This window comes from Fusarium musae, chromosome 9 (assembly GCF_019915245.1).
Source record: "Fusarium musae strain F31 chromosome 9, whole genome shotgun sequence".
NCBI classification, from domain to species: Eukaryota; Fungi; Ascomycota; class Sordariomycetes; order Hypocreales; family Nectriaceae; genus Fusarium; species Fusarium musae.
In genome coordinates this window covers 56,728-83,084 of record NC_058395.1, presented here as the reverse complement: position 1 = coordinate 83,084, position 26,357 = coordinate 56,728, and the positions used below count along the sequence as shown (strand labels likewise).

The 26,357-nt window shown below is 40.3% G+C and overlaps 7 protein-coding genes across 7 annotated transcripts; 5 read left to right on the top strand and 2 right to left on the bottom strand.

Annotated features, from left to right (window-relative positions):
• Positions 1–10: 10 nt before the first annotated feature.
• BEA1_2 (Beauvericin nonribosomal cyclodepsipeptide synthetase bea1) lies at positions 11–4,404 on the top strand (the record flags this gene model as incomplete). Its single annotated transcript, XM_044828812.1, has 5 exons — positions 11–472; positions 966–1,327; positions 1,385–1,503; positions 1,557–1,684; positions 1,744–4,404. 5 exons carry the CDS (start codon positions 11–13, stop codon positions 4,402–4,404), a joined length of 3,732 nt encoding a protein of 1,243 aa, XP_044675487.1.
• Positions 4,405–5,317: 913 nt separating this feature from the next.
• BEA1_1 (Beauvericin nonribosomal cyclodepsipeptide synthetase bea1) lies at positions 5,318–8,623 on the top strand (the record flags this gene model as incomplete). Its single annotated transcript, XM_044828811.1, has 1 exon — positions 5,318–8,623. One exon carries the CDS (start codon positions 5,318–5,320, stop codon positions 8,621–8,623), a length of 3,306 nt encoding a protein of 1,101 aa, XP_044675486.1.
• A 78-nt stretch (positions 8,624–8,701) lies between these two features.
• On the top strand, positions 8,702–9,619 carry J7337_011261 (putative secondary metabolism biosynthetic enzyme; the record flags this gene model as incomplete). The annotated part of the gene is made up of 1 exon (XM_044828810.1): positions 8,702–9,619. One exon carries the CDS (start codon positions 8,702–8,704, stop codon positions 9,617–9,619), a length of 918 nt encoding a protein of 305 aa, XP_044675485.1.
• Positions 9,620–9,745: 126 nt separating this feature from the next.
• J7337_011260 (putative NRPS-like protein biosynthetic cluster) lies at positions 9,746–10,543 on the top strand (the record flags this gene model as incomplete). The annotated part of the gene is made up of 1 exon (XM_044828809.1): positions 9,746–10,543. The coding sequence occupies one exon, from the start codon at positions 9,746–9,748 to the stop codon at positions 10,541–10,543; it is 798 nt and encodes a 265-aa protein (XP_044675484.1).
• Positions 10,544–17,696: 7,153 nt separating this feature from the next.
• On the bottom strand, positions 17,697–18,883 carry J7337_011259 (uncharacterized protein; the record flags this gene model as incomplete). Its single annotated transcript, XM_044828808.1, has 3 exons — positions 17,697–17,855; positions 17,909–18,590; positions 18,732–18,883. The coding sequence occupies 3 exons, from the start codon at positions 18,881–18,883 to the stop codon at positions 17,697–17,699; spliced, it is 993 nt and encodes a 330-aa protein (XP_044675483.1).
• Positions 18,884–20,267: 1,384 nt separating this feature from the next.
• On the bottom strand, positions 20,268–21,346 carry J7337_011258 (uncharacterized protein; the record flags this gene model as incomplete). Its single annotated transcript, XM_044828807.1, has 2 exons — positions 20,268–20,787; positions 20,838–21,346. 2 exons carry the CDS (start codon positions 21,344–21,346, stop codon positions 20,268–20,270), a joined length of 1,029 nt encoding a protein of 342 aa, XP_044675482.1.
• A 3,392-nt stretch (positions 21,347–24,738) lies between these two features.
• Positions 24,739–26,316, top strand: J7337_011257 (uncharacterized protein; the record flags this gene model as incomplete). Its single annotated transcript, XM_044828806.1, has 3 exons — positions 24,739–25,019; positions 25,071–25,694; positions 25,749–26,316. 3 exons carry the CDS (start codon positions 24,739–24,741, stop codon positions 26,314–26,316), a joined length of 1,473 nt encoding a protein of 490 aa, XP_044675481.1.
• Between the last annotated feature and the right edge of the window lie 41 nt (positions 26,317–26,357).

Sequence of the window (26,357 nt, the reverse complement as noted above, 5' to 3'; positions counted from 1 at the left end):
GACACCAGCGATGAGGACATATCACAATAACACCAGCGATGAGGATGAACAGCCTGGCGTCCTCTCCTCCTCGCATCCCTACCATTACTACAACGACACCAGCGATGAGGATGAACAGCGCGGCATCCTCTCCTCCTCGCATCCCTACCATTACTACAACGACACCAGCGATGAGGATAAACAGCGCGGCGTCCTCTCCTCCTCGCATCCCTACCGTTACTACAACGACACCAGCGATGAGGATGAACAGCACGGCATCCTCTCCTCCTCGCATCCCTACCATTACTACAACGATACCAGCGATGAGGATAAACAGCGAGGCGTCCTCTCCTCCTCGCATCCCTACCATTACCACAACAACACCAGCGATGAGGACGAACAGCGCGGCATCCATCACCAGCCTTTGTTGTGGCGTCCAGCGCGGCGTCACGTCGCGCTGTTCATCCTCATCACTGCTGTTATTGTGGTAATGGTAGGGATGCGCGGGGGACGTCGCGCTCTTCGTCCTTATCGCTGGTGTTGTTGTGATATGTCCTCATCGCTGGTATCGTTGTGGTAATGGTAGGGATGCGAGGAGGAGAGGATGCCGCGATGGACGACGCCACGATGGACGACGCCGCGATGTCACAACGACACCAACGATGAGGATGAACGCCGGTGATGGAGGCCGTGACAAACGCTCGGTGGCCGACGCGACTGTAACGTGACCGTGGATGTGATAAGTATGATAAGTGTGATGAGTGCGATGAGTGCGATGAGTGCGATGAGTGCGATAGGGTCTAGGGGAGGAAAGGAAACACAGGACCTTGGACCCTAAGGGATGAAAATGTTAGGTAAATTTAGCCTAAGCTTAGGGTGTACTTTACTAAGTTTATTTTAATACCTTACTAGTATGTTAAGGTTCGGTGATTTTTGCCCCTTAAAGGAGGTATATCGATAGCTGATATAACTGTTAATATCTAAAGGCTAAGGGCGAGTATGATCCAGAGAGCTTCTTCGTGTGCTTCATGTCTGTACTGAACGCAGGCGAGACAACAGGTCGTGCACTCAGCTTTGGGCCCAATGTCGCTCAAGTCCGTGCAGCTGCCAATCGTATCCTTGGACTGAGGGATAGTCAAGTCAGGGACGGCCCTGAAGCTACCGGCGCACCGTTCGTTTCTCATGGCGATGGTATGAAGATTGAACTGGACAACATTCACTTCAAGTATCCTACTCGTGACGTGCCTGTATTCCAGGGTCTCAGTCTTACGATTGAGAAGGGCCAATTCGCTCCTCTTGTTGGTGCGTCGGGGAGCGGAAAGAGTAGCATAGTCTCTCTCCTCGAAAGGTACGTAGAAGCCTCTTGATATGTTTGTGGGGAATGCTAACATGATGCTACTCATAGATTCTACGATCCTGATCACGGTCGCATCCTCTGCAATGGTCAAGACATCGCTGCCAACAATGTCTACACATACCGCCGTCATCTCTCTCTAGTTACTCAAGAGTCAAGTCTGTTCCAAGGTACGCCAGACACATCAGGCTACTATCTACCAACGTAGCTGATTATCTCACAGGCACCTTACGGGAGAACATCCTTCTTGGCGTCGAAGATACGGTCGACGACGCAAATGTCCATCGCATATGTCAAGAAGCGTCCATCCACGAGTTTATCGTGTCTCTCCCAGAAGGCTACCGAACTCAAGTAGGTTCACATGGCGTGACCCTTTCAGGCGGCCAGAGACAGCGTGTCGAAACTTTAAGCTTGACAACATCACATCTCGTCTAGCAGCACTCATCAAGTTCAGCACCCCAGACCAAGAGCATGCGATACTCCCCATTTACCTTCAGAAGTCAAAATGGGTCGTCGCTTCAATGCTAGCGGTCTTGAAAGCCGGCCATGCCTTTACGCTTATTGATCCGAATGATCCGCCTGCTAGAGTAGCGCAGGTCGTTGGGCAGACGGGCGCGACAGTTTCGCTTACTTCCAAGCTTTACAGTAGTAAAGTACGAGGCATTGTTGGACGCTGCATTGTTATTGACGATGAGCTTGTTCAATCACTCATTTGCACCTGCGCCTCGAAGCAAGATCTTGTACTTGCTGCGGTTGCTCCTGAGGACCTAGCCTACGTGATCTTCACATCTGGTAGCACAGGCGATCCAAAGGGCATCATGATCGAGCATCGCGCCTTTTCAGCCTACGCTCTCAAATTCGGTTCCGCACTCGGTATCAACAGCGACACGCGCGCTCTTCAATTCGGATCTCATGCATTCGGCGCGTTTCTTCTTGAGATCATGACGACGTTGATCCACGGCGGTTGCGTGTGTATTCCCTCTGATGACGACCGCATGAACAATTTTCCTGCTTTCGTGAATCGGGCCAACGTCAATTGGATGATGGCTACTCCGTCGTATATGGAAACGTTTCAGCCTGATGATGTCCCTGGGCTACAGACTCTGGTGCTTGTTGGTGAGCAGATGTCGCCGTCTGTCAACGCCATTTGGGCGCCGAGCGTTCAACTCTTGGATGACTACGGTCAGAGCGAGAGTTCTTCGATCTGCTTCGTTGGAAGCATCAGTTCATCTGGTGTTGATTCAAACAACATTGGTCACTCGGTCGGCGCGCACTCTTGGATCACTGATCCCAGTGATCCAAATCGTCTAGTCCCGATCGGCGCAATCGGTGAACTTGTGATTGAGAGTCCAGGAATTTCGCGCGACTACATCATTCCTCCACCAACAAAGAAGTCACCTTTCTTCTCAACAGTTCCAGCATGGTATCCCTCTAAACACCTACCTGATGGATTGAAGTTCTATCGAACTGGTGATCTTGCGCGTTATGCATCTGATGGCACTGTTGTTTGTCTCGGCCGCATAGACTCGCAGGTCAAGATCAGAGGACAGCGCGTTGAGCTTGGAGCAGTGGAGACTCACCTCAGACAGCAATTGCCTGACGATATGTCTATTGTTGTTGAAGCTGTCAAGACATCGGACTCGCCTACGAGCACTGTTCTCGTTGCATTTTTGATCGCCTCTCATGAAACCAAGGCTGCAGGAGATGGCACGATTCTTGATCTTGCTGCGACTAAGGACATAAGTGCAAAGCTGGAGCAAGTCCTTTCGCGCCATTCTATCCCATCGTGCTACATCAGCATGCAGCATCTTCCTCGCACTGCGACCGGCAAGGTTAACAGACGAAAGCTTCGCTCTATTGGTAGCGAATTGTTGGCCCAGCAGCCCCAAGGAACAAGCCCACAACCATCTCAATTGAGCTGTCCAGCAAACAGCAGCCAATCCAAGCTGGAGGAGGTTTGGTGTCAATGCCTGGGCCTCGAACCCAGCGCTTCCAACATTGGGTCAACCTTCTTTGAGCTCGGAGGCCACTCCATCACTGCTATCAAGATGGTCAACATGGCTCGGTCAACTGGCATTGAGCTCAAGGTCTCTGACATATACAAGAACCCTACGCTCGCTGGCCTTGAAACTATCATCAACGGTAGCGCTGTTCCGTACGCGCTCATCCCAGCGACCACTCGCGATGGGCCTGTTGAACAGTCCTACCCTCAAGGCCGACTCTGGTTCCTGGATCAGCTCGAGGTTGGCGCTCTATGGTACTTGATTCCGTACGCTGTTCGGATGCGAGGATTGGTAGACGTTGATGCTTTGAGTCGAGCTCTGATGGCCTTGGAACAGCGCCACGAGACCCTGAGGACTACTTTCGAGGACCGCGACGGCGCGGGTGTACAGATTATTCACCAAACCCTGTCCAAAGAATTGAGAATTGTCGAAGCCATAGACGGCGACTACCTCCGACTCCTTGAGCAAGAGCAGACCACTCCATTCGATCTCACCTCCGAAGCAGGGTGGAGAGCGCTCCTCATCCGCCTGACGGATACTGACTACGTTCTTTCTATCGTCATGCACCATATCATCTCCGACGGCTGGTCAATCGACGTTCTCCGCCACGATCTCAGCCAACTCTACGCCGCAGCTCTTCAAGGCCACGATCCCCTTTCAGCCATGAACCCTCTCCCCATCCAGTACAGCGACTTTGCCATGTGGCAGAAGCAAGAAGCTCAAGCTCTCAAACATGAGAAGCAGCTTGACTACTGGAAGAAACAACTCGCTGATTGTTCGCCGGCCAAGTTACCCACTGACTTCCCTCGGCCGGCCCTTCTATCCGGTGAAGCTGGTGTTGTGCCAGTCTCTATCGATGGGGAACTGTACCATAACCTACGTGACTTCTGCAACGAGAACAACACCACCTCATTCGCCGTGCTACTCGCTACTTTCCGCGCAGCGCACTATCGTCTTACAGGCGTTGACGACGCTGTCATCGGCACACCTATCGCCAACCGTAATCGCTGGGAACTTGAGAACATCATCGGCTTCTTCGTCAACACGCAGTGCATGCTTATTAACTAGGTTCTCTCTGCTAGAATAAGCTTATAGCTATAAGCCTTAACTATAAATAATACTTCTAGCCTATAATTTAGATATTAATACTATAATAATTAACTAATAGTTATAATATAAAGTTAATATAATAAAAACTTAAATAATAACTTTTTAATTAGCTTTAAAAATATATAAAAAGTTATTTTTAATTTTTTAATTAAAAAAAATTAATTTAATATTATATATATTTTAAATTTTTAAAATAATAGCTTTTATATTAATAAAATTAATATTTTATTAATATTAATTTTATTAAATATTAAATATTAATAATTATATTAATAAAGCTATAATTATATTTTAAGCTATATTAATATATATAATAGCTTTATAAAAAAATAATAATTATATTAACTTTAAATAGTATTATAAAGTTATTATAAAATATATTTTTATATAAAACTTTAATTAATTAAATAATAACTTTTTTATTAAATTAGCTTTTTTTAATTATAAAACTATTACTTATATAATAGCTTATAATAAATTTTTTATAAAAGTTATTTTAATTACTTAATAAAAAAAAAAAGGTATTATTTAAGTTATTAAAAATAAATAAAAAAGTAATTTATAAAATAACTATATAATTAATTTAATAAAATAAAACTTAAATTATATTTATATTTAATATATAAATAGTAATTTATTAAACAAAAACTACTTTTAAATATAATATATAATAATTAAAATTATTAAAAAATATTAGTATATAAAAAAAGCTTAATTTAAAAAAAGTTTTATAATAATATATATATTAATATTATTAAAGCTAAGATAAAAGCTAAAAGAAAGTTTAAAGTAATTAAAAGGTAATAGTAATATTAAGTTTATAAGTTAGTTATAAAGTTAGAAAATACACTTTAGGTTTAATATAATAGGCATGCTTATTAACGTTAACAATAAAGACACCTTCAGCTCTTTAGTTTATCAAGTCCGCGCTACAACTACCGCGGCATTTGAGGACGAAGACGTACCCTTCGAGCGCATCGTGTCAACAATGCTACCTGGTTCACGAGATCTTTCGCGAACACCGCTTGCGCAACTCATTTTTGCGGTCCACTCGCAGAAGGATCTTGGGCGGTTTGAGCTTCAGGGTCTTGAGTCGGAGGCTGTGTCTAGCAAGGCGTATACGCGATTTGATATTGAATTTCACTTGTTTCAAGAGGCTGATGGCCTCCAGGGCAGTTGTAACTTTGCGACGGATTTGTTTAAGCCTGAGACTGTTGAGAATGTGGTCAGTGTGTTTTTCCAGATTCTGCGCCATGGTCTTGAGAAGCCCGGGATTCAGATTTCGGTGATTCCTCTTACGGATGGGATTGAAGAACTTCGGCGCCTGGATTTACTCAGGATTAAGAAGGTTGAGTATCCGAGGGATGCCAGCTTGGTGGACATCTTCCGCACGCAAGTGACTGCTTATCCCGACTCCCTCGCAGTCGTGGACTCTTGGACGCGACTTACTTATGCGGAACTGGACCATCAGACTGATCTGCTTGCGAAATCGCTTGGTCGACGAGGCATGCCGGCTGAGACTCTGGTCGGAGTGTTGGCGCCGCGCTCATGCGAAGCGATTGTCGCGATTATCGGCATTCTGAAGGCGAACTTGGCCTATCACCCATGTGACGTCAAATCTCCTTCTACTCGGCTCAACGACATTTTGTCTGGTCTTCCGGGCCCTACAATAGTACTTCTGGGCTCGGGAGTCTCTGCTCCCGAGTTGGAGGTACCCGACTTGGAGTTTGTCCGTGTCGCTGATGCCCTGGAGTATCGCGACACAAACGACCTTAGTTGCCACGCTCATGTCGACATGTCGAACCCTACCGCGACAAGCCTTGCATACGTCCTCTTCACTTCTGGATCCACGGGCCGACCCAAGGGTGTCATGGTCGAGCACCGCGTGATCGTCCGTCTCATGACAAGTAACATCATCCCCGACTTCCCAGTCCAACCGCGCTCAGCCCACATGTTCAACATTGCGTTTGATGGTGCTACCTGCGAGATCTTCTTCACCCTCCTCAATGGCGGAACGTTAGTCTGCATTGACTACATGACTACTCTTGATGTCAAGGCGCTTCAAGACGTGTTCATCAAGGAACAGATCAACGCTGCTTGCATGGCACCTGCCCTGTTGAAGTTGTATCTCACTGATGCGCGCGATGCTTTGAGAGGTCTTGACTTTCTCATGGCTGCTGGAGATCGCTTCGATGGTCAGGATGCCATTGAGGCGCAGAGACTTGTTCGGGGACAGTACTATAATGGGTATGGACCGACCGAGAATGGTATCATGAGCACGAGGTATCCTATCGCTGTTGGTGACTCGTTCATCAATGGTGTTCCCATCGGAAGAGCTGTCAACAACTCTGGAGCTTACGTCACGGATCTGAATCAGCAGCTCGTTGGTGTTGGTGTGATGGGAGAGCTCGTCGTCACTGGCGATGGTCTTGCGCGAGGATACTTTGACCCAGCCCTTAAGAAGGACCGCTTCATTCACATTGAAGTCGATGGCCAGCGTGTGAGAGCTTATAGAACAGGCGATCGCGTACGCTACCGAGTAGGCAACGGCCTCATAGAATTCTTTGGTCGCATTGATACGCAGTTCAAGATCCGAGGCAATCGTATTGAGTCAGCGGAGGTGGAAGCTGCTATGCTTGGTCACAGCTCTGTCCGTGACGCTGCTGTTGTCGTGCAGAAGGATGATGGTGAGAAAGCAGACTTGGTTGGCTTTGTCATCATTGATCATGATCATTCGTTGGAGGGCGACTCGAATGATAACCAGGTTGAGGGATGGCAGGACCATTTCGAGAGTGAGATGTATGCCGATATTGGCGACATTGATCCGTCTACTATTGGAAGTGACTTCAAGGGCTGGACGTCTATGTATGATGGGAGTGAGATTGACAAGGTGGAGATGCAGGAGTGGCTTGATGATACTATCGAGACGCTTCGTGATAGTCGGGCTCCAGGTCATGTCCTTGAGGTTGGGACTGGTAGCGGTATGATCTTGCTCAATCTCGGCGTTGGGCTTCACAGTTACAGAGGTCTTGGACCATCCAAGTCAGCCGCTGCATTCACCAACAGCGTCATCAAGTCGGCCCCATCTCTTGCAAGCAGGGCCGAGGTCCACGTTGGCACAGCGCAGGACATCAGCCAAATGAGCGATCTTCACCCAGATCTCGTGGTGATCAACTCAGTCGCGCAATACTTCCCTTCACCAGAGTACTTGGCTCAAGTAGCGGACACCCTGGTCCACCTCCCCGGTGTGAAGCGCTTGTTCTTTGGCGACATGCGAACGAACGCTACCAACAAGCACTTCCTCGCTGCCAGAGCTTTCAGGACTCTAGGTGACAACGCGACCAAGGGCGCTGCTAGGCAGAAGATGGCGGAGTTGGAGGAGCGCGAGGAGGAGTTGCTTGTCGAACCAGCTTTCTTCACGACACTACAAGGTCGCTTCCCTGATTTGGTTCACCATGTTGAAATTCTGCCAAAGAGCATGGATGCTACGAATGAGCTCAGTGCCTATCGATATGCGGCTGTGGTTCATATACGCGATAGCGACTCAGTGCCTGTGCATACGATTGAGAAGGGCGCTTGGGTCAACTTTGAGGCATCACGAATGGATCGCACGTCTCTCTTGCAGTTTCTACGAAGCTCAAAAAATTCAGCGACAGTAGCTATCAGCAACATTCCCTTCTCCAAGACCGTTTTCGAGCGACAGGTCGTCAAGTCCCTCGAGGCAGAACATCAGTCTAAGCTGGATGGTGCTGCATGGATCTCGGCTGTTCGCTCTGATACTAAGAGCCGTGCATCTCTTTCTGTTCCTGACCTTCACCAACTAGCTGGAGAATCTGGATATCGCTTGGAGGTCAGCGCAGCGCGTCAGTGGTCTCAGGGCAGCGCCCTCGATGCCGTCTTCCACCGCCTCCCATCATCTTCGGACAATCGTCACACGCTGATCAAGTTCCCGACCGACAATCACCTCCGAGGCTCAGCCACCCTTGCCAATCGTCCACTACAGGGGTTACAGCGTCGTCGTGCCGCGCTACAAGTCCGCGAGCGCCTGCAGTCTCTGCTCCCGTCGTACATGGTCCCCTCCAGCATCGTGGTGCTGGATCAGATGCCTCTCAATCCAAATGGCAAGGTTGATAGGAAAGAGCTTGCGCGCCAGGCTCGAATTATACCCAAGCAGTAGACTGCACTGCCTGCACAAGCAGTGCCTATTAGCGATATTGAGGCTATACTCTGCGGTGAGGCTACTGCGACGTTTGGAATGAAGGTTGGCATCTCTGATGACTTCTTTAAACTCGCTGGCCATTCCCTCTTGGCCACCAAGCCCATCTCGCGAGTTGAACAGCGTTTCAATGTTCGCGTCACTGTGAAAGACGCCTTTGACAATCCCGTCTTTGCGCATCTCGCCGTCGTCATTCGCGAAGGACTTGCTTCACGAACCACGCTGACTAATGGTCAAGACAAGCAAGGCTGGTCTGCCCGTGTCGCTCCTCGGACTGAGACTGAGATCATCTTGTGTGATGAGGCATCCAAGCTTCTTGGTATTGAAGTCGGTATCACGGATAACTTCTTTGACCTTGGTGGACATTCGATGATGGCGACGAAGCTGGCCATGAGGCTTGGTCGGCGATTGGATGCTACTATAGTGGTCAAGGATATTTTTGACTACCCGGTTTTGTTCCAGCTTTCCAAGAAGCTAGAGTCTACTGGCTCGGGGACGGGTGATGACGAGCTTCAGGTCGATGAGTACAACCCATTCGAGCTTCTTTCACTGGAGGACCCGCAAGACTTCATTCAACGAGAGGTTTGCTCACAGCTCAACGTCTCATTTGAGTCAATCCAGGACATGTACCAGTGTACACAGATGCAAAAGTCCTTCCTCTTCAGTCCTGGGACTGGTTCCCCACGACCTCTCACGCCTTTCTACATTGACTTCCCAGTCGACTCAGACCCAGTCGACTCAGACCCAGCCACTCTTGTCAGGGCCTGCCAATCCCTCATTCAGCGCATCGACATGTTCAGAACAGCCTTTGTGCTAGCTTCAGGTCAGCTCTGCCAAGTGGTTCTGAAGCATCTCGTCGTGCCGATTGAGACGATTGTCACTAACCAAAACGTCAACACTGCCACCAACGATTTCCTAGATGAGCATGCCCAGGACCCCATTCGTCTTGGAGAGTAGTTGATTCGCATCGCTATTCTCAAGCAGCCATCTTCAGTTCGTGTACTACTGCGACTATCACACGCTTTGTATGATGGCTTGAGTTTAGAGCCCATCGTGCGTAACCTGCACATCCTCTTCAACGGCATGTCGCTTCTTCCACCGACGCAGTTCAGGCGGTACATGGAGTATACAGCCAGCAGTCAAGAGAAGGGTTTTGAGTTTTGGCGTGACGTGATTGCCGATTCTCCTATGACTGTTTTGACCGATACGAGTAACGCGGCTTGTTATCGGGAGGTGTCACCTTCGAAGACCTTGCACTTGTCAAAGATCGTCGACGTTCCCAGCCAGGCCATCCGCAGCAGCATCGCTACGCAGGCGACGGTGTTCAACTCGGCTTGTGCTTTGGTGCTCTCGAAAGAGTCTGGGTCTAGCGATGTTGTCTTCGGTCGCATTGTCTCAGGTCGTCAGGGATTACCGATCAATTGCCAGGACATCATCGGCCCTTGCACAAACGCCGTTCCCGTTCGCGCACACATAGGCACAGACGAGAATCATCACCAGATGCTTCGCGACATGCAAGATCAATACCTACGAAGCTTGCCATTTGAGACCCTCGGCGTCGAGGAGATCAAGCGCAACTGCACAGACTGGCCTGACTCTACCACGAATTTCGCATGCTGTGTTACATACCATAACTTTGAGTATCATCCCGAGAGTGAAGTGGATCAGCAACATGTTGAGATGGGGGTCTTGTCGAAGCATGTTGAACTCAGGAAGGATGAGCCGCTGTATGACTTGGCAATAGCGGGAGAGGTTGAGCCTGATGGGATGAGCTTGAAGGTTACGCTTATTGCGAGAGCGCATTTTTTTGAGGAGGAGAGGGTGCAATTTTTCTTGGAGGAGGCTTGCAACACATTTCAGACGTTGAACCTTTCTTTGTAACATGTCTCGGTAAGATGGAGGAAAAGATTCAATCGCGCATGTCATGGCTTAGGCTCTTTATGTAAAACGGCTTAAGACACCTTTACCAATCTGTATAAAAACTTCCATAGCAATAGTAACATACAAGCGAGCAGCAAACCTCTGTATATTCTTACCACATATCTCTAAATCCATCCCCTTCTTCTACTTTCCGCTATCAGTCTCGGGCTAAACACCACGCAGCCAGCCTAGTCTTCAATCTTCAACTTCTTCTGTGCCAACCTCAAGAGCCAGTTTGTCTCACTGACCTTACTCTCGTATATGGAGAGCGTCTCTGTAACCGAATCTTGCAATCCAAGAGCTGTCTTCTTAGCGTACTCTATCCCCCCAGCGGCGATCATATCCTTCAGAGCGAGCTTGCGAACTTTGGGGCACAGTCTATTGCCGCACTTGCGCTACTGGAGTATGCTTAGAAGGCGGCCCTGTTTTTGTTTAGGCGACTTGGTGGCGAGAGCGTGGATAAGTGGAAGGGATATCTTGCCTTCGCCAATGTCTTTGGCAAACCCTTTCTTTTCTGTGTACTGTATGTACAGTTAGCGAATGAGACTATGTCTATCGGGTTGCGTTTGAACATACCTCGTTACAGTAAAGGTTTTGGTAATCATTGCGCGCTTGGAAGAAACGACTGACAAGCTTTATCAGGAGGCTGATATCGAGATCATGGTGTGCAGTCGCTTCGGAGCGCATCAGCTCCGCCAGAAGAGTAAAGAGACTGCCGGTTTCTAAGTCTTAGATATCAGTATATAAGAACTTAACTATAAAACTATATTTTATACTTACTATAGTAAAGTTCAGGTTTTAAAAGAGGCTTTAGCCCTTAAACTATAAAAATAAAAGATATTAATAAATATATATAAGTAATATATTTATTATTTTTATAATTATTTAAATTTTTATTTTTAATTAAAAAATTAAATAATTTAATAATTAATTTTAAAAATATATAAATAAATAATTATTTATTATTTATTTATAAAAATAATTAAATTAAAGTATTAAAAAGATAAAATATCTTTATAGTAATATATAAAGTATAGCTAATAAAGTCTTATAATAAAAATAATATAATATAATACTTATTTTTTAATATATTATATATAAAGTATTATATATAATATTAAAAAATATAATAACTTTAAAAGTAAGTTTTAAAGTTATATAATACTGCCTTTAACTTTATAATTTAACTAAATAAGTAGCCTTAATTTATAAATATAAAAAGATATTTTCCCTAGCTTTAGTAAGCTAAAGGCTTTTTTTATTATTACCTAATTAAAGTAATTAATACTAAGGCTTTAACCTTAAAGGCTTAATTTTAAATAAGCTAAAAACTATAAAAACTATTTAAAGATATTATATTATATAATTAATATTAATAGCTATAATTATTTTATTATAGCAGTTAATACTTATATAAATAATAATTTAATTAATATTAATAATCTTAATATTAATAATATCTTTAATTTATATACTTTTTTTTAATATTTAAATATTATAAGTAAAGACTTACTATATATTAATAAATTAATATTAATATAATAAATTAATCTTATAATCTTTAATTATATTATAAGGCTTTTAGATATATAAAATATATCTATTATATTAATTATTATAAGTAAATTAAAGGCCTTAAAAGACCTAGTTAATTACTTAAAGTAAAATTAAAACTTATTAATAAAATAATAAGCTTTTATTATAGCTATTAGATTAGGCAGTAGTAATAGCTAATATTAAGTATAGTTTATAAAGTTAAAATATATAATTAAAGTAATTAAATTAATAGTATAAATATTATATTATAGGAATTAAAGGCTATTATAAAGTAAAGGAAAGAAAGTAAAAGGAAAAAAAAAAGTAAAAAGGTAAATTATAAAATAAAGGTTTTAGTATTAAGGAAAAAACTATAAATATTAATAAGCTAAAGCTAGCTTAGTAAGTTAGTAATAAATTAAATTAAGTTATAAGGTAATATAAAGTAATATAAAGAATATAAATTAAAGGTAAATATAGTTAATAAATACTTAAGTAAATTAAAGTATATAAAATATATATAAAATAAGCTATTTATTAAAATTAAGTTTATTAATTTAATATAATTTTTTTAAAATAATTTTTATTATAATTATATAATAAATAATTAATAAATAATTTTTATTATTTTTATATTTTTTAATATATTTTATATTATATAATATTTTTTTTTTTTTTTTTTTTTTTTTAATTATTATTAGCCTTATTTAGGGCTATTAACTTTTTAACTTTTTATATAATAGCTTAAATAGTAAGGCCCCTATAATAAGCTAGAATTATAAAAGTTAAAATTAGTTAAGGTTTATCTGCTTTAAATAGTATAATTACTGCCTTAACTAAGTAATATAAGTACTACCCTTTAGCAGCTATATTAACCTTCTTCCTTTACCCTAGCTAAAAGATCTTTAATTAACCCTTATAATATACTAGGCCTAGTATACCTATTATACTTAAGTATATTCCCTAACTTAACTTTCCCTCTATTAGTTATAGTTACTAATATTAATTATAGCTACTAGTATAATACCTGCTATATAAAATAGCCTATAGCTATATAATTAAGCTTACTATATAACTAGCTATAACCTTAATATAGCTATTAGGCCTGTCTTATAGGCAGCTAATAAAAAAGATCTAGAAAATATTTATATAATAGTAGCTACTATTAAAAAGAACTTTTTATTAAAGTATTAATTTAACCTTATTAAAATAGCTATCTTTAATTATAGGTTAATAGAGTTAATTAGTTATATAGATTATTTAGCCTATTTTAATATAATTAACTTAAACTAGGTTAATAATAAGCTTATAAGCCTCTTAAACCTAGAGAGGGTTTTAAAGGAAGGTTATCCCTTTTAATTAAACTAAGTAGCCTTTCTTACTGCCTTTATAAGCCTAAACTTAAATATATATAAAGAGTAGCTTTATAATATAACTAAAAGGGTTATTACTATAAAGAAAGTCTTATTATTAATATAAAGATAAAGGCAAGGTAATAGCAGGGTTTAAAGGTTTAAAGAAAGAAGGTTAACTTTTATATAAGTTAGTTAGCAGAAGTTAAATTAACTTCTATTAATTAATTATATATGCCTAGGCATATAACTAATTGCCCTTATATTTAAGAACTATAAATAATATAAAATTAATAATAAAACAGTAGTTTAAACTAGGGATATAATATTATAAAGCTATATTATAATAAGTAATAATTATTTAATAATAATAATAATTATAAAACTTTTTATTTTTAATTTAATTATTATTTTATTATTAATTTTACTTTATTTATAGTTTAAATATAAAAGCAATTAATTATATACTTAAGTATATATATTTAATTAATAGAGTTATTATTAACTTTAAGTTAATTTATTAATTAACTTATATAAAAATTAACTTTCTTTTTTTAATTTTAACTTTTATAAAACCTTTAAACCTTACTATTACCCTGCCTTTATCTTTATATTAATAACAGGATCCTCTTTATAATAATAACCCTTTTAGCTATATTATAAAGCTACTCTTTATATATATTTAATAAGCTTATAAAGGCAGTAAAGAAGGCTGCTTAATTTAATTAAAAAAGATAACTTTCTTTTAAAACTTTCTTTAAGTTTAAAAGGCTTATAAGCTTATTATAAACCTAGCTTAAATTAATTATATTAAAATAAGCTAAATAATTTATATAATTAATTAACTTAATTAACTTATAATTAAAGATAGCTATTTTAATAAAGTTAAATTAATACTTTAATAAAAAGTTCTTTTTAATAATAGCTACTATTATATAAATATCTTTTAAATCTTTTTTATTAACTATCTATAAGGCAGGCTTAATAGCTATATTAAAGTTATAGCTAGTTATATAATAAACTTAATTATATAGCTATAAGCTATTTTATATAGTAAGTATTATATTAATAGCTTTAATAGATATTAATAACTATAATTAATAAGTTAAGGAATATACTTTAAAAGTATAATAAATATACTAGGCTTAGTATATTATAAAAGTTAATTAAAGATCTTTTAACTAAAGTAAAGAAAAAAAGTGAATATAGCTATTAAAAGACTTATAAGCAGTACTTATACTATTTAATTAAAGTAATAATTATATTATTTAAAGTAAATAAACTTTAATTAATTTTAAGCTTTATAATTTTAGCTTACTATAAGGGCTTTATTATTTAAGCTATTATATAAAAAGTTAAAAGCTTAATAGCCTTAAATAAAGCTAATAGTAATTAAAAAAAAAAAAAGTTTTTATAATAATATTTTAAAAAATTATATTAAAAATAAAATTTTTATAAATTTTATTTATTTTACTTTTAATATAAATATAATTTTTTTTATAGCTTTAACTTAATAATAATTAATAAATAAAACTTAAATATTTTAATAATAGCTATAAAAGTATTAATTATAAAGTCTTTAGCTAGATTAAAATTTTAATAAACTTAATTAATAAAGTTACTTTTAAGCTATAGTATTTTAAGTAACTTTAATTAAAATAAATATATTACTTAACTAGATAAAAAGCTATAAAAAAGCTTAATTAATAAAGTCTATAACTTTCTTATAACTTTAACTTTTTTTAATTTATTTATTATTTAATAAAGTTATTATAATAATTATAAAATTATTAAAAAATTAATTAAGCTTAAGTTATTTATAAATTCTTTATTTTAATTATTTTATTAAATTAATACTATTAATTTTAATTATAATTAGGATATTAAACTTAAATAGCTTATAACTTTAAATTTTTTAATTTAATTACTATTTTATTATTAATTTTACTTTATTTATTTAAATATAAAAGCAGTTAATTATATACTTAAATATATATATTTAATTAATAAAAGTTAATTTAGCTTTTATTAATTAACTTATATAAAAGTTAATTTTATTTTTTTAAAAAACCTTACTATTACCTTGCTTTTATTTTTATTAATTTAAAAGTAGCTTCCCTTTTACTATAATAACCTTTTTAGCTATATTAAGAAGTTACTTTTTATATATATTTAAGTTTAAGCCTATAAAAGCAGTAAAGAAAGCTACTTAATTTAATTAAAAAAGATAACCTTTTTTTAAGTCTTTTTTTAAGTCTTTAAAAATTAATAGCTTATTATTAACTTAAGTTATATTAATTAAGTTAAAAAGGCTTATATAATAAATTAATTTAATTAAATTATAATTAAAAATAGCTATTTTAATAAAGTTAAATTAGTACTTTAATAAAAAGTTTTTCTTAATAGTAACTACTATTATATATAACTCTTTATATTTTTTTTTATTAATTACTTTTATAATAAGCTTAATAGCTATATTAAGATTATAGTAAGTTATATAATAAGCTTAATTATATAGCTATAAGCTATTTTATATAGTAAGTATTATACTAATAGCTATAATAGATATTAATAACTATAATTAATAAGTATAAAGAAAGTTAAGTTAAGGAATATACTTTATAATAAGTATACTAGGCCTAGTATATTATATAAGTTAATTAAAGATTTTTTAACTAAAGTAAAAAAAGAAAATTAATATAGCTACTAAAAGACCTATAAGCAGTACTTATATTACTTAATTAAAGTAATAATTATATTACTTAAAGTAAATAAGCTTTAATTAATTTTAAGCTTTATAATTCTAGCTTATTATAAAGGCTTTACTATTTAAGCTATTATATAAAAAGTTAAAAGCTTAATAGCCTTAAATAAAGCTAATAGTAATTAAAAAAAAAAATAACTTTAAATTATTAATTAATTAAATATATAATCCTTACCTTTACCTAGCTATAATTAAAAAATTAATAATAATAATATTATAAACTTTATTTAAAGTATAGCTTTAAGAGCTAGAATATAAATATAAAAGCTAGTAAAAAAGGTATTTATAATTAGCTATAATAATTATATAAATAAGTAGTTATTTAGCTTAATTAAATTTAAATATAAAATATTTTTTTACTTAAACTCTAGTTTTAATACTATTTAAAGTTAATACTAAAGTAAGATATTATTTTTAAATATTAAGTAATAATATATTAATACTTTAAGCTTAATAATAAATTATTAAATTAATAAATTAAAGACTTATTATAGCCTTTAAATTATAATAATTATTAATTTTATAAGTATAATCTTTATAAACTTAAAAAAATATTTTTTATAAATAATATTTAAAGTTTATATATAATAAAATTACTTAAAAAATTCTATTAAAGTTAATTATATAAAATAAAAAATTTAATATATAAAAAAGAATTTTATTTAAAAGTTAAAAAAGCCTTTTAGTAAGTAAATAAAGCTATAGTTAATTAAATAGAATTTACTTAATTAAATATATTTACTTTATAAAATAATAACTAATATTAAAGTAATAAATAGTAATATTAATAGTAATTTAATAAAGGTTTTTAATATATATATTTATAATATTAATTTATATAATTATTAAAAAGATATTATTTATAAATAAAAAGTAATATTATAAAATAATAAAAATAATAAAATTTAATTAATAAAAGTAAATTAAGCTTAAATATATAATATAATAAATTTATTAAAAAAAAATTATTATTATTTTTAATAATAAGTTAAGTAATAAGTAATAAAAAAAAAAATTAAATAATTTAATAATATTAAGTAAAAAAGCTTATTTATTAAAGATTTAATTATAATTAAGACTAGGTTTTTAGTTAAATAAAGCTTTATTAAATAAGTTATAAAGGTTTTAAATATAAAGGTTTTACACTTACTGCTATCTACTATTATAAAGTACTCTTCCTCTGTAGGTACAGAAGTATAGTAGGTCTAGTACAGATCCACGCCTTGGCTAATGTGCCCTTCAATGAGCAGACCAAAAAGCATGCGACATGTCTGGGAAGAGAGAGATTCTGCGGTCTTTAGGGCCTTAGGCATAAGTAGGCTGGCTGAATTAATAGTCTGATTGACTCCGAAGACAACGTACGTGGCTGGAAATTCTCGTCTGAGGGGGAATTGTCTTCGATGTCGTCGAACCTTGTGGGTATGTTAGAGACATTTCTTAGTTAGATATAAAGTTATGATACTTAAATAAGGGAGGCACTATGCAAATGATTGACAATGTCGCGAATGGTTGTGAGAGGTTTCTCGGGAACTTGATACCAGACTTCTAGTCCGTCTATGATTGCGTTCCGGAAGCCTTTGGAGGGCATCATTTCTAAGTACTTCTGGGGTTGAAGAACCATCTAGTTATATTTAGACTTGTAATCGTTACTTATTATCAGTCTATTCTACTTACATCCTCGTATTGACGAATTGACCACGTATGGCCAAGCTGGGATTTCTGGGGTTCGTTGTTGTTGGCGACACTCGGTCGGTCGTTGCTGGTCTTCCATTCACGGCTCTCAAGCGTGACTTCATGGGTGGAAAGGTCGAGATAGTTACGGTCGTGAAGAACAACATCAATATTATCAGCCATATCTCTGGCGTTGACTGAGATGGGTCTACCAAGACTCTCGGTGTCACTCTCCTTGTCAGCACAATGTTTCCACAAAGACGGATACACATCCGGGGCGCCAGCTCGATATCCTGCTGTCGTCATGCTCCAAGCAAAGTTGCCCGCCGTTACGAGGTCGAGTAGTTCCAGCCACTGTCGTGTCTTCTCGGTAGCAGCACCTTTGGCAAGGAACTCGTCCTTCAAGCTGCAGTACTTATCCTCGCGTGAGATGATCTCTTTGCGAGGCATCTTCTTGCCCTCTTCCTTTTCGATTGAGCGCCACTTCATGAACAGGAAGATGGAGTTGGCTATCACGCCGGTGGCTCCGTTGGATTGGTAGTTGCTCCACTCCTTCTCCCATGAGAAGTAGTCGTTGACAAGGACCCAGCTGTCATAGGCAGCCGAGGTAATATCCGCTGTTTTCTTCTCTTCTTCAGGTGTGAGTTTGAAGTCCATGGAAAAGCAGAGGAGGCTCATGGTCCAGCTGTGATAGACGTGTCAGTAATGAGATTGGTGTAATATGCGTTTCCGTAAGTAAGGGCATCCAGCGTCGACAACACGGAATCTGAAATAGTCTTCCAGGACGGTAAACTTCATGTCCCTAATCTGGACAAAAACCTCCGACATCTCCTTCCAGAGACGCAGTGTTTCCTTTGCCTGTCCTTTGTCGACCTCCATGAGTTCCATGACCATCTTAGCCTGTAGTTGGCGTCGCTGGACGTGATCCTTTGACTTGGGACCACGGCTTGTGTCGCCTTCCAAGGTCAGGCCCTCCATGAGCTGTTTGTTGGCTTGTTGAAGCTTGATGATCGTTAGACAGTATTTCTTAGTGGCAAGCTCAGAGGTGGAAGTATTACATAAGACTCATCCTTCTTCTCAGAATATTCGATAACTACATGGTCATGTTAACATGCTAGGGTCAGGAAGAGAAGGCTAGTGAATATTCCTACCATCGTTGTGTATGTAGGCGTATTCAACCATGTACGTTGTAAGAGCAAGTCTGTCGCTCAAAGCCTCACACGCACACAGGGCAGTGAAATTGCCTACCACGGGATTGATACAGCCCACAGCATAGCTATGAACATCTTTGTTGCGGTCGGCGCCTGCCCGCGCGTCGTTGCTCGATTTGAGGAAGTCGACCTGACACTGCCAGGAACCAGCATCTGAAAGACGTGCATCTCGATGAATGCGTGGGGCGGGGTGGGGTGAAGCGGCAAAAGTACTCTTCTCCTTAGTAGGTATGTCGGGGCAAGGGGATAGAGTTGTGGATAAAGCATTGCTGACCCATGGTTGGTCTGTTGGAAAGAAAGCTTGGATAGATAGCTGTGTGTTTTGATGAAGTAAGATAGATTCCCAGGTGATGAAAGCTTCTGTTATACAATCACTAGGTATTTCAAATCTACTAGAAAGGCCGTGCTAAGGAGGCAAGGGCAATGTTCCGGTCTTGCGGGGATGAGTCCGATGCTGCCGACGAGTATTGTTGCACTGAGCCTGTCGTATCGAGGCTTCTTATCGGAGTGGACCACTTCACGCTCTTAATAGGACGGCCGGGACCTAATTGACGATCCGTCCCGAATAGGAGGGTGCGGCTTATTATCTAAGACAGCAGCTCGGGTCGCGAAGATCCCGAGTCCAGGTTGTCTAGGTAGGGAGGGCCTATACTACTACGATTGGTTGAATGGCCCAGTAGGAATATAGTTGACTCAATTCAGCCGCACTATTATAGCCAGTCTTACTGTCTAGGCCAAGTTCTGTTTGCTGGAATAGTCTTGTTGTCCAGAGTGAGATCATATACTGTCAAAGCGGCTGCAAATGCATTAATATATTGGCAATATAAAGTCATTCTCTTATGCCCTTACATACAATTAGGGAGAGCTCAAGTAGGTCTAGAATAGTTTCAGACTCTGATTCATTCTTAAGGAGGTATAAGTGGGGGGTGTTATAGAGCCAGATGATTGTAGTACTGAAGACTAGCGATGTTACTTCTTATGTAGTTTCATTCATTCTACTGTGCATTCTAGATAGGCAGTGGCTTAGATCCGCCTACCATTGTTCTATCTTGCTAGCCCTTGACTATCACTCTAGTCTCTGTGTACTCTCCCTTATTATGCATGTACCTGTTGCTTGCTAAAATGATAAGTCATTTCCACCAACTGCAAGGCTAATAAATTGCGGCAAGACTCAAGACCAGTATCGCTCCCATTTTCAAGACCCCTCCAGTAGCCAACTTATCCGCCCCATTCTTCTTAGCCGTCTCAGTGGCTTTGCTGCTGTCCCCAGTTGCTGTGCCAGTGGCGCTCGATGCGTCGTCGCTTGCACCGGAACTACCATCGCTATCAGAGCTCCCCTTACTACCAGAATTGTCCTTGCCAACACCGGCAGCAGTGATAGTATAGACAGTGCCATCGCCCCCGTTTGTGTACGAAAAGACCTTTCCGCTGGCCGGTGCCGTGACGGAGCCTGGGTCGTTGCTCAAGGTAGCGGTACCAGTCTTGAGGGGATCATCGGGTTTGTAGTATGTGCTAACACCATCCAAAGAGTATGATAGTTGGGACGAACAATCGTACGTCTCCATGTATGACCCGCAAGATTTATAGTCAACATTTAACTCGGACTCGAGGGTGGATATTTGTTTTAGGCCGATAAGGTTGGGATCCGTCTTCGGGCAGATCTCGACGATACTATCGCATGTTAGTGTTGTTGTCCCGATGGTTCATGCAGTGTGACATACCTTGACAGAGCTCCACTGATCTCACAACAGTTGCAGCCCTCAATCTGTTGCAAATTGTTTCCCGCATCGCCTGAATCGGCATTGTTGGAACACGTCGCCGTCTGTTGAATGGCATCCTGGATATTGAGATAAACCTGCCCAACGTTACAAGAGCAAGCGCCTGGCGCATTCTTGGGAGCGGGAAAGTAGGGAACCGGTTGCTTGGCAGTAGCGCAGTTCATGAAATACGAAACCATGTACTCCTGGTACTCGCATTCCCAGACCCTGTTCCAGCAGAAAGCCGCGTAGCAGTTGAAGTTGTCGACGTAATCCTGGCAGCTGCATGCGAGGAGCTCTTCCTGGCTGTTGTCGTGACGAGCTTGTGCGATGCAGCTGCTCGTCTTCTTGTTCGCAGAGGCCTGGCACTTTTCGAACCCTGATGCGTCGGCACAGCCTGAGCTTGTGAGCGTGACATCAGCTGCAGTGGCTAAAGCAGACAAGCTGACGAGAAAAGAGGCATATGCTTTCATGGTGCTCTGTCGTTGCTTGCCAAAGTAAAGTTACTGTACAAAGGAGGCCAAGACATTACTTGCCTAATGAAACTTGTGGTGTCCATAATATACTTTTGCAAGTCTCTTTCAGCTCTATACAAGGGTCTGTTGGCATATCCCGAGCTATCCGTATTCCGCCTTACGACAGAGGGTATTTGCTGAAATGGATAGAGAATGGAGCTTTCATTTAGCCTAGACTTGACCACATACAGAAGGCGAGCCTGTCATGTTGTCCTGTTTATATTACAGGCCCGCAGCGAGCGTGCCGAGATGCCGGGCTGAGATATTTATCCCAGCTCTCATATCCCTTTTGTCACGAAACATGGTGGTTGCTGCACTGTTTGGGCTACTGATTGAATAGATCTTCTGTCATTCTCATTGTGCTAATGAGTAAATCAATAATATAGGAGCTTTGAGAGCCAAGCACTTTTTGCTAACTGGAATTACTGCGTTGAGGATTCTTATATCAGCCCTTGCAAGTAGATGGGCGGGGACCCTTCCGCGTGTTCAGTCTTATTGACATTTAATTCCGCTGATAGGCGGAAAAAGTCCGCTTATCCCATCTTCATCTAAAAATAGCTTATCTGTTTTCTCCTATCAGACTGGGCATTTTTCGATCCTCTGTTGCTGCTGGTTTCGTGTTTACTTAGCTAGCTAGTGCGGATCCCCGATAACACCTCAGGCATCCAATCACCGTCTGTATGCTACGGTTATTTTTGCCCGATCAAGCATGAGCTGGAAGCGTATTCCTGGTGGAACCTCCTCTCCGGAATACCGGAATGCGGGGTGGCGCGTTTGGGAGCTCAATTCAGAGAGAACATCTGCCGGGATGTGAATATCATCATCGCTCTGTAAATGCAGCGGGCTCCGGCTGTGACCATGTCGGACGAGTCACAAAGACGCCATGCAAAGAAGGTGAAAACACGGAGTTAGTGTATCTCAGAGATGTGAAAGACTTGACTAACAGGCCTGTCTAGCTGGCTGTTCTAATTGCAAGAGACGCGTAAGTCGCGGCCTTGTCGAATCGAGAAATCCGTTATAATACTAACTTTTGAGAAAAGAAAGTGAAGTGCGATGAACAGCTGCCAGGATGTAAGAGGTGCGCGAAAATTGGAGTCGAATGTCCCGGCTATCATAAGCCTGTGAAATGGTCAGTCAAGTATGAGAGATACATGGTTAATTCATCACCGACTGCGGGAAACTCCTTTCATTGGGTTGAATCAGGTGCCAAAAATCCATCAAACTCGACGCAGCTGAAATCAGGGCCTGCAAGCCACGAGACTCAGAATGACAACGAGTCCGAGGTACAAGCACCCTGTCCTTTCACGCAAGGTTCTAGTTCGAGTTTATTTGATGCCAGGGAGCACTTGGAGGACAGGATAGAAATACAACCACCCTCCGCGTCGAATTCAGATCAATCCTCGACATTGTACGACGATCTCCAAGTGGATGAGGAATTTCCTCTTGCGCTAGAGGCCGTAGATGATGCCTCTTTTTGCCTGACGTCCTACACACCAACTCCACAGACATCACTCATCCTGGATCACTACTTTACAACAGTTTGCCATTTCAACTCATCCTTCGACTCGGCGAATAACCCGTTCCGATCAGAAGTTGCCAGAATGATGGCCGACTCACCCCTACTCTTCAGCTGCGTGCTGAGCATGTCCGCAGCTCATTTGTACCAAGGCGACAAAAACAGCAGCTATGTTCCATTGGAGTTCCAGACTGAGGCAATGTCACATCTCTCGCAAACATTGTCCGAGCTTCCTATAAGCAAGGAATGCACGGTGCATGATAACCGACCTACAGCCTTGGTATCTCGGGAGAGGATTCTGAACGTTTCAGATGACTTGCTCTTGAGCATTATATTCCTGGGAATGACTGCGGTAAGTATATATTCCCCTTTGAGCTGATCAAGACTCACATGTTGACTCACTAGGCTTGGCATGATGTCTCTGCAACTGGTCTGCCACATCTCCATGGGTCACGACAACTGTTCAAATCATGGATAGCATTCAACAAACTCACAAACATGGACAACAGAAGACAAATGACAAGAACACAAACATTCGTGGTCTCATCTATGGTATATTGGGAAGCTATGAGCTCAGCGCTCTTCGACCAGCAATATGAAGGCTTATCACATCTCAGCATATTTTGTGATCCCCATCCCCCAGCACTCATTCAGCCTTGTCCATGGACTGGTGTTGCAACGCCCATTTTTGTGTTTCTTGCAATGACACTGACACTAGTGCGGAACAACCAGGCTTTAAGGAGCTTGCGGGTTTTTGAGTCTGGAGAGAGTCATCGGAAGGCTTTGTATGCTGAATTACTCATCAAAGCAACCAGTCTTGAACATGAGATTGTGGAGTATCGGCTGCCCTTTGTTGGTCTTATTGACAACATTGGGGATCCATGTACAACGCCTGATCACTTGCTGGCTATTTCTCGCTGTTACCGCATGGCTGCCCTATTAGAGCTCTACTCTGCATTCCCGGAAACAACGGGGAAAGAGGAGAGGCCAGACGGTGCTATTGATCTTGGCCATGGCGATGACAGGCCACACCTAGTCATGGGACTGGCATTCAGCATATTGGACACCTTGGAAAAAATTCCGGATGACTCAGGGACAATATCGATACAGCTCCTGTCACTACTGATCGCTGGTAGTGTACTGGGGCCTGTTTGTCCAAAGGGAGAAGGTCTAGGATCGAAGAGATTGGAAACACTTCGTCTGCGAACATTTGTTCGACAGCGGATTCACAAGATGTATGCGGCTGTTCGTTTGGGGCCAATTGGAAACGCTATGCTCATACTAGAGGAGGTTTGGGCGCGTATGGACATCTTACCGGCAGTTCAGAATGTGAGCTCAGCGATGCCGAACTGTCACTGGATAGATATCATGTCGGAGAAGAGACTGGAAACAATGTTTGGATGACCCGGAACTTGGAGATTACCACTGGTAACAGAAGAAGGGTTCACTATGTTATGAAAAAGCTGTTATATTGGCCTGCGATTATCTACAGATACACTCGGTTAATTGATCCTTTTGTATTGCATCTTCCGTCAAGTAAATGCCGTATTCTGAATTGCAAGCGAAGTCTGGGGTCTAAATCATCAGAAGCGTTGTTTCCGTCGCTCGCATGTTTCAGTCTAGTACTAAAATGGATGTAAAGTGCGAGGTTGCTCAGCCTCGGAACGTCGGAATGACCACTTTGGCCATCTTATCAGTAACCTCGTACATTTTGTCCCAATCAGGAAGTGAGCCCATGAGACCTCCAGTGCATTTAAGATGGCCATGTTTCTAGCAATGACCCTGAGAATATTCTCACAGGATCCTTTTCTCATCAGCATCGCATCTAGTCATTATGCCAACTTCAAAAGAAGGTTATCTCTGGACCCCCAACGGCCTCACAACTGGCCTTGAAACAGACTCTGTTATCAAGGGTACATCCGAGTCAGCACTCCTTGACAAGTATGATGTTGTTGTAATTGGAACAGGCTTTGCTGGACTTATCGCTGCTCGAAACATCAGTTTGACCACCGGTAAGGTTCTTCTTGTCGAAGGCCGCGATCGCATCGGCGGAAGAACATGGACTGCCAAAGCTTTAGGTGAGGAGTTTGAGATGGGAGGAACATGGGTTCATTGGTGAGTTCTTTATGAGACTGCGAATGAATAGGTCTAATGCAGTGTATCTAGGGGCCAGCCGCACGTTTACTCGGAGATTCATCGCTACAATCTTCAAGGCAACCTCAAGACCTCGTCAGGAACAGCAGACGCCAAGTACACGGCTTATAGTGCAAGTTTTGCTGGTCCAACCAACCTTGATACTAAAGAGACAAACCAAACAGTCCAGAAAGTTGCTGATGCTTTCTTTGCCATTGACGGCTTGACCAGTTATGATTTAATGCCATATCCCCACGATCCATTGCGCGAACCTGCGCTGTGGAAGAAATACGAGCATCTCTCCGCCAAAGATCGGCTCGATCAGTTGGACATTCCCCAGGTCGAGAAGGACATGTTTGATGCCATGATTAGCTCTTTTGGCTCTGTGCCTGGTTCTCAATGTGGATTTGTTGAAGTGCTGCGGTGGTATGCACTTGGTAGCCATTCAATGGCTGGCGTTTTCGAGCGTGCTGGGCTCTGTAAGCTTGGAAATGGCGGTATGACATCTTTGGCACTGGCGATACTGTCTGAGTATAGGGGACACTTACTGTTCAATACTGTGGTTGAGAAAATCGACCAGGAAAGCAACGGGGTCACGTTGATTGCAAAGAACGGTCGACGTATCCAAGCCAAATACGTGATCTCGACTATCCCGTTGTGAGTAGTGTCCAACTTCCTTATAGCTACACCTGGAAACTGACAATTATTCAGGAACTGCTTGTCGGATATCTCGTTCAATCCTCCTCTCTCGCCACTCCGCCAAGAAGCTGTCAAGGCAGGTCATATCAACCAAGGTGCCAAGATTCACTTCAAGTTGAAGCAAACCGAGCCTGGCTGGTTCGCTATGGCAAGTGGCTACGGAAAGTCCCCGTGGTGTTTTGCGTTCTCTGACCACAATGGCAACACCAACAAGAACAGTGGTACATATTGCATTGGCTTTGGCTATGGCGGGCATCTCGCAGATCCACGAGCTAGCGGAGACATCATTCCAAGCTTCAAGGAACACCTCAAACCTGATGCGGACGTTGAAGCCTATCTCACCCACGACTGGATGAATGATGATCTTGCAAAAGGGACCTGGAGCTGCTGGGGACCTGGCCCGGCTATGAGTCGTTGGCTCAAGGAGCTTAAAACGCCTCATGGAAGAGTTTTCTTTGCCAGCGCTGACTGGGCTGATGGATGGAGAGGTTTTGTTGATGGAGCTATTGAGAGTGGGATTACAATAAGTTTTAGTATTATAAGGTTATTAACCTGGGAAAGTTCCTTATTTAAACTTTAATAATATATAGTATATTTAGATTTAAAAATCTATTTCTCCGT